Raw genomic sequence first — 13,306 nt, forward strand, 5'->3', positions numbered from 1 at the left:
CCATCACAGGGACACCTGGACAGGTCTCCGGTCCATCACAGGGACACAGAGACAAACGAGACAGTCACTCTCACTCACACCCAGGACCAGTTTAGAGTTGGTCGATGAACCTAACATGAGTTTAGTTTGTGGGAAGAAACCAGAGTTCCCAGAAAAACACACAAGGAGAACATGTGAGCTCCAGGATCCCAGACCGGAGGGTGAACATGCAACCTTCCCGTTGAGAGGCGACATGTCTAACCACTGCACCACCAGAACTATAAAGTCCTACAGCTGAAATTCCAGATTATCAAACTGTCCAGATTATCAAACTGTCCAGATTATCAAACTGTCCAGATTATCAAACTGTCCAGATTATCAAACTGTCCGTTTCATCTGAAGCATTTTAAACCAAACTAAGGATCAAAGATCTGCACAGAGAACTGACGACCGTCGTTCTATAAAACCATGAGACCTGATCCTCTGCAAACGTAAGACATCAGTAGTTCACAACTTTGACCTCAGCTCCACTTCAGATGGGCCAGAGATCCTTTAATTTTTCTACATTATAACTCTCAGCAATAATAATAATAATCTTTGTTTCTGAACAGCTACTGAGTGCACTTGGTTACCACGTGCTGGTTCCTGACTACAGAGGTACGGCACATTCCTTACTTCCACCTCTCTCTGTCAATGAACACGTTTTGAAGCCACACGGCTCCTGACACTGTGGTCCAGCGTCTTTGTGGCTCATTTTCTGTGCGGTGGTTCAAAGACAGCAGCTTCAGGTGGTTCTTGTGTCCTCGGAGTGGCTGCCCTCTGGTGGCAGCAAAGAGTCGCTCTGAGGTTTCTCAGTGAGCTCAAGCTGATGTGAGGAACTCTGGCAGGTTTTGGAGACTCCACGGGGGAGCCGACTCTGTCCGGTCTGTCTGCGGACGCCGTTTATCTGTACAACTGGGTGAAGGCCCGCTGTGGAGACAGCCTGCTGGTGCTCTGGGGCCACTCCCTCGGCACCGGGTCAGTTAACAGACACACAAGTCCAAGTTTCTAAATGACTGTTTGACTTTAATTTAATGTCACTTGGAACAAAAACAAGCAACTGTTTGAGTTCAAACATGTTTTAGTTGTTTCAAGAAGAAACCAGTGTCATGGTTATATGACACTGGTTTCAGTGGAATATTTTATTTGGTTTTCTAAGACGCAGCAAACTAATTTTATTTATTTTTGTTTTTTAGAGTGGCCATACATTCTGCCGTTAAACTTCTCGAGCAAGGTGAGTTTATTAATCTGATAAGCAGAAATCAGTGGATGGTATTTCTGTCTTTAAGGAATGTTTTGGTCATTTTGGACCAGGGTTTAGTAGAGAAGTTATGAAGAATCAACATCTTACTTGTAGATGCATTTTAAATGATCTCAGTTTGGAGGAGCAGTTCAGTTCTGGCAGGACTGATGAGCTAACGGCTGGTCAGACACGGCAACGACCAAAGTCATTTAAAAGCAGCTTGATCTCCAACAAGTGTTCACTCCAAAGCTATTTCCTGGACTGTCAAACGTTCCGCCAGAGTTCAGCAGAGAGATCGGTCTGGGTGTGGATGTGTGGCGGCTCTGGTGCTTTTGGTTCTGGTTGGATAGCGTTTCCCTCGATGTCCTGGATGAAGGGACCAGAAGTCCCAAGTATTTTCTCCACTGTTCTCACAACTCTTTGAAGGCACTTCCAGTCCATCCAGAGGTGCACTGCAGTCGGTCACGGTGTGCTCAGTAGTGCTCTGGTAGAAAGTGGGGTGGGAGGTGGAAGATATGATTTTCTCATCCTGCAGAGGAAACCCTGCTGCACTCTCTTGAACGGAGATCTGGTGTTGTTTGACCATGTCAGGCTGTCTGTTTTGTGCACTCCCAAGAGCTTGGTGCTCTTCACCATCACCACTTCTGACTTGTTGGTCTGCAGAGAAGAGAATGGGCTGCTTCTTCCTGAGGTCGGCTGTTTATCTCTTGGTTTTGTCAACATTCAGCAGGTTGTTTCAGCTGCACTAGTCCCCCCGTTGCTCTCCTTCCGCTTCGTATTTCCAGTCGTGGTCATTCCAGATCAGGCCCACTAACATTGTACCGTCCGTCATCATATTTGATGATGTAGCTGGAAGTGGACCTGGCAACACAGTCATGGGTCAGGAGAGTGAAAAGCAGAGGACTCAGGACAGAACCCTGAGGGGTGCCGGTACTCAAGGTGATGACCGAGGAAGTGCTTCATCCCACACTGACCAACTGGGTTCTTCCAGAGAAGTGTCAGTTTGCTCAGCAGATGCTGAAGTATTATTGTGTTGAAGTTTAAAATCAACTAACAGCATCTTCTCCAAGATGTTCCTCTCCTCTAGATGTTGGAGACTCAGAGGAAACCGCTTCCTCTGTGGAACGATTTCTGCATTTTGCAAACTGGCACGAGTCAAAACCAGAAGGTATTTTATAGAACAAAGCACTTCATGCAACAAAGTGGTAATCTTTCAGGCAGGTTGTTGTGAACTCAGTTCAGTTTATTTATGAAGCTCCAAGTCACAACAGAAGTCGTCTGAACAGAAACATTCATCTATAAAATAATAATTGAACAGAAACATTCATCTATAAAATAATAATTTAACAGAAACATTCATCTATAAAATAATAATTTAACAGAAACATTCATGTATAAAATAATAATTGAACAGAAACATTCATCTATAAAATAATAATTGAACAGAAACATTCATGTATAAAATAATAATTTAACATTATTTATGTGAGGAGCAGCTTTGAGTTTAACTCCATCACTGAACTCTCATCTTGAACAAGCATGAAGGCGACAGTGGAAAGAAAAACTCCCTCATGAGGAAGAAACCTTTAGCAGAACCAGGATCAGGACAAGAGGACCATCTGCTTCGACCGGCTGGGTTTGGTAGGAACAGATACACAATGGCAGGTCAAGAATCACATGTTAAGATAGAAATAGTATCAAATGAAAACTATTCAGTTTTAACAATTCATTTAAGGAAATGAGGTCAGTTTGTCCTCTAGTAGTCTAAGTCTATAGCAGCATAACAAGCCGACCCTAACTATAGGATTTATCAAAAAGGAAAGTCTTAAACTGGACAATGTGTCAGCCTCACGGACAGAAACTGGAAGTTGGTTCCACAAGAGAGGAGCCTGAGAACTGAAAGATCTTCCTCCCATTCTGAAAATCGTGAGTTGCTTTTTGTTTGGAGCGGTGGGCATTAGAAGAAAAATTAAGTGATTTAATAAATCTGGAGAAAGTTTTGGCTTAAAATGTCCATCCCCAGTAATGACCATGAGAATTTGGTACACAGATGTATGAAATAGTGCTGGTGTGAACCACGATGGGATTGTGAAGACTGGAGCCGTGTTTGGAGCAGCTCGTCCGTCCTGTCAGAAACCATCTGCAGATGATAGTTTTTGTTCATAACCTTTCCTCAGAACTCCACGTCAAGATGTCTGAACCTGTTTCATCTTCCAGGTGTGGTGCTTGATGGGGTCGTTCTAGAGGGGACAGTCAACACTGACCGACAGTCCTCGCAGGGCCACCATCCTTTCTTCTGGGTAGTCTGGACTCACTGGGAACGTTTAGCGCCTGTGCTCCATGTGCTGCTACTGCGTCCCTCCTCACGATGTTTGTGTCTTTGTGTTTAAAGTACTACTGGAAGTTTCCAGGCATGGGGTACTTGTTCCCAGAGCCGTGGGCCGAAAACAAGTTTTCCTTTTCTACAGAACAACAGTGAGTTATTTACACAAATATAAAGTGGTGGACAGCAGCAGAAACTGGTACAAATTAGAACGAGTTCTTACATAAATGTGTTTTGTTTCTGTGCAGTTTGAAAGAAATGAGAAGCCCGATTCTTTTCCTTTATTCTGAAGACGATCCCTTTGTTCCCAATGAAGTAGCTCGACAGGTGAAAGTGACGAGGCAACGTCGTCTTTAAAGTCATACGTAGAGTGTGTCTCTGACCATTTCTGTTGGTCTTCCTGTCCCAGACCTACGAGGTAGCTGCCACGGCCCAGAGTAAAGAGAAAGTCCAGCTGGTTACGTTTGACGCTTCTCGTGGATATCTGCACAACGGCTTGTACCGAGACCCCAAGACGCCGGGCGTTTTGAAGTGAGAGACGACGACTAATGATCTGAGTGGTTAGGAGTGTAAAAGTGCATGTATTTGTATCAAACCGTCACGGGACATATTTGGGTCCGGTGTGTGCAGTCAGATGAAGAGGGAACTCGTTTTGTCTCGGTTTCTCTTTTTTCAACTGCCACAACAGCAGGAGGTCCTCTCCGAAGCACTCTTCTCCAAAGCCAAGCAAGAACTGTGAGTTCATCTGAAACTCGGCTGCTGCGTGGAGCGCTTTGGTTTTCTCATAATAAGTGGCTGCAATAGAGGTGAATGTATGGAAAGCCACAAGGGCCATAAATGTCTTCTGGAGACTAATAAACATCTGAACATGACGCCAGGTGTGAATCCATCACCTGAGCATGAATCGCTCACCGGTAACGCTAGAATAAATTTAGATTTATTTTTATTTTGCATCAAGTCTTGTTCATCTGAAAGGCTCATTTTGCTCTCAACAAAAAAAAAAAGACGCCTTTAAGTTTAAGAGTTTATCAAATGATTTATACGCCTGTCGAGGGCGGGGCGTTTCATGGTCCGTCAGTAAACCGTCACTTGTCCACCTTTAACTTCTGATCCCCTCAAGATAATTTAATGAACGTCGCACACCTGTGCACCATCACTGGACGGAGTGTCACGTACATTTTAATACCTCAACTTCAAGGTCAAAGTCACAAAGCAAGGTCAAAGATTATACAAGGTGTTTACTTGTCTGGGCCAGGGATATAGATTGCTGTGATATAGATTGCTGATAGATTGCTGTGATATAGATTGCTGTGATATAGGTTGCTGTGATATAGATTGCTGTGATATAGATTGCTGTATTGCTGTTTATTAGTTTGTCGATGGCGTATAATGAGCGTATGTCTTGTAAAACCTGTAGAAAACGTTTTCCTGTTGAAGTGAGATAAACGGTGCAGTTTGCTGTAAATGTTTTTATTTGCGTTACCAGTTAATCTGCTTTGAGACGATTTGTGTTTCCATCTCTGTTCTTGGGAGAATTTCTGTCGGTTTAAAAAAAAGAAAAGGGAGGGGACAAAAGTCTCCCATCTTCTACCGCTTGCTTGTGGTTGGGTCAAAATGGCAACAGGTCCAGGAGAAAACCTAAGACCTCCCTCTCTCCAGTGAAACTCCAGCTCCTCCTGGGGTCTCCTCCCAGTGGAACATGCCTGTAAAACCTCCAAAGGGAGGCGTCTTCATCAGATGAACCTCCTCAGCTGACTCCTGTCGATGCAGAGGAGCAGCAGCTCTACTCCGAGCTCCCCCAGATGACGAAGCTTCTCACCTCTAAGGCTAAAGGAAGCTCTGGTTCTTCAGGTCCTGATCCAAACCTCCTGACCACAGGTGAGGGTTGGAACGTAGACAGACCAGTAAACCCAGAGCTTTGCCTTTAGACTCCACTCTTCACCGCGACTGAAACAACATCCTCGTTACTGAGGACCAAGCTCGATCCGTCTCCTGCTCCATCCTACCATCACGCAGGAACAAGATGCCCAGATTCAATTCAATTCAAAAATACTTTATTAATCCCAGAGGGAAATTATTTGTTGTTGTAACTCGTTATCCTCATTTCATTAAGAGATGTTATAGATGCTGATGCTGTAGGCAGGAAGGATCTCTTGTAAAGGTCCATCCCACAGTGGATCCTAAGAAACTGGCTGCAGATGTCATCTGATCCGTCCACCCAGACTCGGCTGGCCTCTCGGTTCCCCCGGGCTGTAGGACCGCCCATATGCCAGCAGAACTCCTCCCAGAGCGATGGCCACTCCTCCCAGCAGTCTGCTGAGCTCCTCGTCGCTGCGGATAGACAACTGTAGGTGCCGAGGGACGATCCTGTTCTTCTGCTGTCATGAGCCGTGTTTCCTGCTAGTTCCAGGATCTCAGTGGTCAGGCACTCGAGCACAGCTGGCAGGTAGATGAGAATGCATCCACAGAACATCCTTTCAACTCATTTGAGAGTTGGAGCCATAGTTGAGATATTACTTGATCTTTTGAGATGTTAATCAGCTACTGGTTGTAGAAACTGCCTTGTTGCCATGGTTACGCATCTTAACAAATGTCCAACACTAAAATAGTTTCAGTAAAAATCCTTCCAGCTGCTCAGCATCTGATACCAGACGAAACAACCATCCAACAAATGTGATTTACATCCAGAAAAACAGGAATTAAAGTTTCCAAAAGCAAAATGTCAGAATGAAAGTAGAGCTGCTCCAACATGCAGCCACCTGGAGCGGAGCAGTTCTGGAACAGATCCCTGAACGTCTCCACCTGAGGCACAGTCTCAAACCAAACTGACCCTAAAACTGAACAGAGTTGTGTGTTCTGTTCACCCCTACATTACACTGTAGTCTGTTCACGTTCTTCTGTGTTTGGTTGTCTGTGATGATGTTTTTGTTAAACTGTCCCTTCGTGTCTCCACAGGGATTTCGTGCAGTCCTTGTTACAGTGGAGAAACTCCTAGGACCTCTGAAAGACAGCGCTGCTTTAACCAACTGATCCACTTCAATCATGTGCTGCGATTTGTTGCCGAGATGATTGATTTTAAATAAACTGAACAAGTTGATTAAAATCTATGATTTTTCAGAAATTCCTGTAAAATATTGTGGTTAAAGCACTACAAAGATTTGCTGAAAGAGCTGTTTTGTTAATAGGAAACAGATTCACCTACTTTGGTTTTAGTCATTTTTTAAGGTCCATAAGTGAAATTCTTCAGTAAGTGTTGAGAACTTTCAACAGCAAAGGTCCTGATGCTCAATAATCCAGGTAGATGAATCCCACAAGGTAGAGTCAGGTCCTCTGGATGATTCTTTATTGAAACGTTTCATCTGTTATCCAAAGGACTTCTTCAGTCTGAGGGGCTGCAACAAACTCAGTCTTGAAAATAGCTCCTCTTCATGGTGGATCAACCAGTTTGTTCTTTACATCCAGAGCTAGATGTTCACATAAAGGAGGACCATCAGCCTAACGATGGATCATTAGCACCTGATGGCTGTTTACTATTCACAGGGGGTTGAGTGATGAGGTCCACCTGAATCTGTGGGAGCGTTTAGGATATCCACATTGCTCCAGGGCCTGTCTTGTGTGGGATTTCTCCTTCTGCCTGGCTCCTGAGTTAGTGGGGACGCTGTCTGCTCTGTGGTACAGAGTCCTGATGACTCCGTCAGGCTTGATCATGTGAACAGCTGGTTCTGGATGTCAACAGCAAACTGGTTGATCCACCATGAGAAGGTGCTATTTATAAGACTGAGTTTGATGCAGCTCCTCAGACTGAAGAAGTCCTTTGGATAAAAGACGAAATCTTTCAACAAGAAGAATCATCCAGAGGAGCTGACTCTACCTGGTTCGATTCAACATCGAAGTGTTTTTCATTTTGAAATGCTTCACCAGACTTCTGGTACTGATCTTTTAGGCACAAGCTGTGTGGGCGTCAGAAAGAGACCTGACCTAAATGGTCAAAGCAGTGGCTCAGACACAAACATTGAAGTAACTTGGCAGTGATGTCAGAAATCTGTTGCGTATTTTGGAGGCAGGCTATGAACTGTAACCCCAACGGGCCGAGTTTCAACAATGTGTTTATCGGGGTGGAGCTGCTGGTGGTGCGTTGATCAACAAGTGACAGTTTCCAACATACATCTGTTAAAAAAAAATGCTTTAATCGAGATACACTTATTAATAAAATAATAATGAATCCAGTGTTCAGTTCATGCGTTATTTTTATTTTAAGACAGAACATTCAGGATTAACTGTTTGTAAGTCAATTTAAACTGAATAGAAAACTAATGCTATTATTCAGGTTCCTCTTGTAAATGAGTCCCCGGGGCTCAATGGGATTAACCTGTATAAATAAAGGTTGAATCAATCAATCAACCTTTATTTAGACAGGTAAATCCCATGAAATGAAAGTTATAACTGGAACTGTAAAGTGACATTACATTATATCAACATATATTGTTCATGTAAAAGTTTATGGTTTCATGACAGAAACAATCTGCACTTTAAGTTCGTCTAATTTGAAACATTCGTAGTTAGATTTTATCGGGGGTGTGCGCGTGCGCCGTGCACGGGCTCTGTCTGAAGCTGCGCTCCTGGCAGTCGGATGACGTGGCTGAAGCCTGCGGAAGACGGTTTCCTTTAACAACCGCTGTCCGCGTTGATTGGCTGCTCCGAGCCACGTGGTCCGGCTCCGCCAATCAAACGTATGAACGATGAGAGCGCGTGAAGCGTTTACGAGCGCATCCCTGAAAATTGCCTCTGTCATACAACCAGGAAGAAGGTTGGATAGCTCCGCAAAGCTAACAACCTCAATCTTTCTGCACACTCTCCGAATTTAATAATGGGGTCTTCTTGGTGGAGGCTGGCGGCAGTGGTTATCTCAGTAGCGGGCTCTTTATTACCAGTTGGCGCGGATGAGCACGACCACACGGTAAGACAAAGTTTTAGGAGGTCGACTGAAAAAAGGGGGAGCCGTGAAAATAATGGACGTTTAGCATGCTAGCTAGCAGCAGCGGCTAGCTGCCGTCCGAAAAACTGCTCCAGTCGTGACAGGCTCGTGTCTGGGCCTGTTGTGGGACTTATCAACACTTTGTGAGGCTTTAATCACGAACACTCAAGTTGGGTTAAAAAAATAAAAAATAGCATTTAGCTACATCTCGGCCTGAAGTGAACGTGATGGCTAACGTCCGTGAGTTTCCGCTGCTTGTCGTGCACGTCTTTCGCGTTAAGCTCCGGTGAAGCGCTCCGGTCAGCAGCTGGCTCCGTGAAACGAGCATTTATCCTGGAGGCAGGTGAATAAATAAACGGTTGCGATGGATGAAACACCGGTTAAACGTCGAGGCCTTTCCAGCCGCGAACGTCTGACCCGAAGACTTGAACATGCTAACATCATGCTAACCGTCTTAAATTAACTCCTTGTTGTTGTTGTTTTTTTGGGGGGGAGCTTTAGGTTAACTTCCTTGAAGCAAACAGAATTATATCACTGAATGATAAATGTGTTGCACTGTAATAAGTTTGCGTGGATTCGAAAGTAAAATCGCCTCTTTTTCAACTAATTCGCTCTGGTAAATGTGATTTTTGTCATATTTTCAACAGTCTTTGTCAAACTGTCAACGTGAACAGGCCATTTAAAAGTATTCTTAACTTTCCTGATGAATTCAAGTGTGTATGTTCTAAATAACCAGCTGGACTTGCAGAACAGGTGTGGCCTACCTGAACATCAGTGTTTTCCCTTCTCAGTACACGGACCGGGAGGAAGTGGTTTTATGGATGAACACCGTGGGGCCTTACCACAACCGACAGGAGACATACAAGTATTTTTCTTTGCCCTTCTGCGCGGGCTCCAAGAAGACCATCAGTCATTACCATGAAACCCTCGGAGAGGCTCTGCAGGGCGTGGAGCTGGAGTTCAGCGGCCTGGATATTAAGTTCAAAGGTATTCTCCACTTACACTTGAATCACTGCAAATGTAATGATGGTTGGTTTACTGTTCTTGGTTCTTGTCATGCATCTAATCGACGTGGGTTTTATTCTTCTTCTTACAGAGGAAGTCTTGCAGATAATGTACTGTGAAATTGAGATGGACAAAGCAAAACAGGATGCTTTTGTTTATGCCATCAAGAATCACTACTGGTACCAAATGTACATAGATGACCTGCCCATCTGGGGTAAGTGATGCAGCCCCCCCTTCCCGGGTCACCTGGATTTTTTTGGCGATATTGAGACTTGTTTTGAGGATTGCTTTTCTTCTTATTGGCAAGGCAGTTATATTTTGAGTTTAACCTCTTTCTCTGAATGGTAAAAAGGTGGAGCCAGTTCAGTTTCACAGCTCACATGGTCGGCTTCATTTGTACTTGGAAGTTATTTATTTTTAGTTCCATGTTGGAAAAATCTACAAAGCTCCTAAAGTTTGAGTTACTGTCCACAACACTGCAGAAGCTGCTTCTATTTTTCTGATGATCTCACGCTTCATTTTTCCCTCATTCCTGAACAAAACCCCAGGATACTTGAGGCAGACCCCCCACTCCCAACTTGGAGGGGACAATCCTCCATTTTCTGAGGATCATGGTTTCAAAACCACATCATCTGCAAATAGCAGAGACTGAATTCTGAAGCTGCAGACCCTGCACCAAAGAACTGTCCATAAAAGTTATGAACAGATTGGTGACAATGGGCAGTCCTGGAAGGATCTGACTTTCTGCCGGCAATGCAAACTGAATCGTCTGTATAGAAACTGAATGGCTCGTAGCACCGCAACCCCAATCCCATCGAGCACACCACGGGGAACGCTGCTAAACACCATTCTAAGTCCATAAAACACAAGTAGCCTAGGTAAACTCCCAGTCCTCCTTGAAGTTTAAGAACTGGTCCAGTTTTCCACGGCTGGGACAGAAATAATCAATTTAATTCAGTTTATTTATATATTGCCAAATCACAACTAAGTTGTCTCAGGGCACTTTACAGGAACATTCACATACATAGAAAAGCCAATTAGTAAAGTTCTCTAAGGAAGCCAGCATCTGTTTGAAGAGTTTAGTGAATGTTTAGAGCTCATCATAGCACAGAAACAGCACTGGTGAAAGTCACTAATGATATTCTCATGGCCTCAGACAATGGACTTGTGTCTCTACTGGTCCTGTTAGACCTCAGTGCTGCATTTGATACAGTTGATCATAATATTTTATTACAGAGACTTGAATATGATGTTGGGATTACAGGAATGGCTCTAAATTGGTTTAAATCATGTTTATCTGATAGATTCCAATTTGTAAGTGTAAATAATGAATCTTCATCATACACCAAAGTTAGTCATGGAGTTCCTCAAGGTTCAGTGCTTGGACCAATACTCTTTACCTTGTACATGCTTCCATTAGGTAAAGTTATTAAACAGCATGGGATACATTTTCATTGTTATGCTGATGATACACAGTTATATTTATATTTTTATATATAATTTATATGTATATATTATATAATTTGTTTAAACGTTATCTTTTTGGTAGACAAGAGTATGTAATTCTAAATCATCAAAAATGCCAAATTCAAGACCTCAAACATGGGGTCCCCCAGGATTCAATCTTGGGACCATTACCTTTCATTATATATATATTAATGACTGTAAATTCTTCCAAAATATTTCATAAGGTCATTTTTGCTGATGATGATAACTTCTTTTTTTTTTCTTTTCACATAAAAATTATTCAGAACTGGAGGATGTCGTAAATGCAAAACTGGAAAAAATAAATATCTGGTATAAGAGTAACAAGTTATCTCTTAATATCAGCAAAACAAATTTTATTCTCTTTAAACCCAATAAACCTAAATTGTTAATTGATCATGTAATTCTCAAAATTGAAAATGAGAAATTAACTAGAGTAAGTTTCACAAAATTCCTGGGCGTCCACATAGATGAGTCCTTAAATTTTAAATTGCATATTGAGTGTCCTAACAAAGTTTTCCAAATATGTTGGCTTGTTTTTTAAATTATATTATTTGCCTCTATCCACACTCTTAATGTATAAAACTCTCATCGAGCCACACCTTACATACTGTAATGTTATATGCTGCAATACTTCCCCTAGTTATCTTAAGAAACTTGAAAGTCTTCAAAAAAAGATAAGAGCTGTGTCATGGTCAGAGTAGAACGCCCCCACATCCCATCTATTCCATCGTTTTGGTCTTCTTCGGCTAACAGAATTAAATGTGTATCAAAACGCCTGTTTGATGTTTCAAATTGTAATTAAAACTAATAAAAGATTAACGGAGCTCGTTCCAATCAGTGGTGAACAACATACGTATGAAACCAGGAAAAAACATCTTATCTACACTAAATATAGAAGACTTAGAATAACTAGTCAAACCTTTTCTGGGAGGGGTCCACAGATTTGGAACGAGCTTGATGAGAGTTTGAAAGAGTTGAAATTCATCTCCACCTTCAAAAAACAGTTAAAGACCAAATTGCTCCATTTATGTACTTGAGATCACTTGTAGGACCTGATTGATCAGAGGTAACATGATCTGTATTGTATGTGGAATTTTTATGAGGACTCATGTTTTATTGTTATTTTAATATGTTGTAATTTGTATGCAATATGTACCCAGGGTCTCACAGAACTCCCACATTTGAGCTTTGCCTCAGCAACAACCAACTCTTAGGATCATCCAGATGATTCAGTTTTGGCTTTGCTGAAAATTTATAGATGCATGACATCATTGTAGCAAATCAAAGATTGGGTTTTGTCAACAATGGTGTATCTGCATCCAAGGTCCTGTTTGGATCTGGTTCTGAAGGGCATCCCAGGCGATTTGGACACCTTTTCTAGCGTGTTATCTGCTGCATATGCAAACAAACATGAAGCCACGTGACGTGTATCGGCCAGCTGAGCAATGTGGCAGATTACCTGAGCAGGTTCCAGATTACATGCATCATACTCGGATGAGTTACATGTAACTGAACAGATGTGATGAAAAATAAGAGCATAAGTAGGTTTGTGACTCCAGAGCTGAGTGTCGGGGCATCTCTGCTTCACCGCAGTAAAACACGACGACGGTCTGTTTTCTACACAACTCTATACATAAGTTGGTTTAAGTAAAAATCCACAAGAAAAGTACGATCGTAAAGTTTAGATTCTTAGAATGTTGGAAGATTCCACAGCAGGAACAATCTGCTCTAAAACAAAACATTACATTTGAGAAAAGAGCCACTCAGAGCATCATGGTAATCCACAGATTAACGTAATCCCTGCCTAAACGTCTTTAATTGACAAGGATTCTAACATTTAAAGCTTCGGAATTGTTCCCACAGGGAACTTTTTAATGATTTGAAGTTGGCGTGCAGCTCGAGTTGTGCTTGCAGAGCCCAAAGTGAGTCTGTTGGCTCAGAGTCCAGGTCTGCAGGTCTTTGCTTTCAGAGTAACATGAGAATATGGACCCATCAGTCCCAGACCACCTCCAGAATCCAAGTGTTCACCCCTGAATTTATATCTCTAATGTGACCCCCCCCTGGATGAAGGACCAGGTCTGAGAACAGGGTTTTGTTCACATGTGGAAGAGTTTTTAAAACTGCCACGTACGGTCTTCTGTAAGAAGGTTCTAAATGTTAATATTGACCAAAGTTCTGACTCCGACAGTCGAGCCACTCCTGCAGCAGGTGTGTGTGTGCAGCAGGTGTGTGTGTGTGTGTGTGTGTGTGTGTG

General features: G+C 42.7%; 2 protein-coding genes across 2 annotated transcripts in view; both read left to right on the forward strand.

Annotated features, from left to right (window-relative positions):
- Window positions 1–6,708, forward strand: part of LOC119417435 (lysophosphatidylserine lipase ABHD12) — a gene marked incomplete in the record, with an annotated part of 25,076 nt that extends 18,368 nt beyond the window's left edge. Inside the window, 8 exon segments of the mRNA XM_037684645.1 lie at window positions 591–636; window positions 867–996; window positions 1,215–1,252; window positions 3,479–3,561; window positions 3,654–3,736; window positions 3,833–3,911; window positions 3,994–4,115; window positions 6,540–6,708. Of these exon segments, the coding sequence (XP_037540573.1) occupies window positions 591–636; window positions 867–996; window positions 1,215–1,252; window positions 3,479–3,561; window positions 3,654–3,736; window positions 3,833–3,911; window positions 3,994–4,115; window positions 6,540–6,579 (621 nt within the window).
- Window positions 6,709–8,364: 1,656 nt separating this feature from the next.
- Window positions 8,365–13,306, forward strand: part of tm9sf3 (transmembrane 9 superfamily member 3) — an 18,996-nt gene continuing 14,054 nt past the window's right edge. Inside the window, exons 1-3 of the mRNA XM_037684657.1 lie at window positions 8,365–8,541; window positions 9,351–9,546; window positions 9,656–9,778. Coding sequence (XP_037540585.1) covers window positions 8,452–8,541; window positions 9,351–9,546; window positions 9,656–9,778 — 409 coding nt within the window. The 5' untranslated portion in view covers window positions 8,365–8,451. The remainder of the gene's footprint in view (window positions 8,542–9,350; window positions 9,547–9,655; window positions 9,779–13,306) is intronic.

Source organism: Nematolebias whitei, chromosome 1 (genome assembly GCF_014905685.2).
Source record: "Nematolebias whitei isolate Nwh7 chromosome 1, NemWhi1, whole genome shotgun sequence".
Lineage (NCBI taxonomy): Eukaryota > Metazoa > Chordata > Actinopteri > Cyprinodontiformes > Rivulidae > Nematolebias > Nematolebias whitei.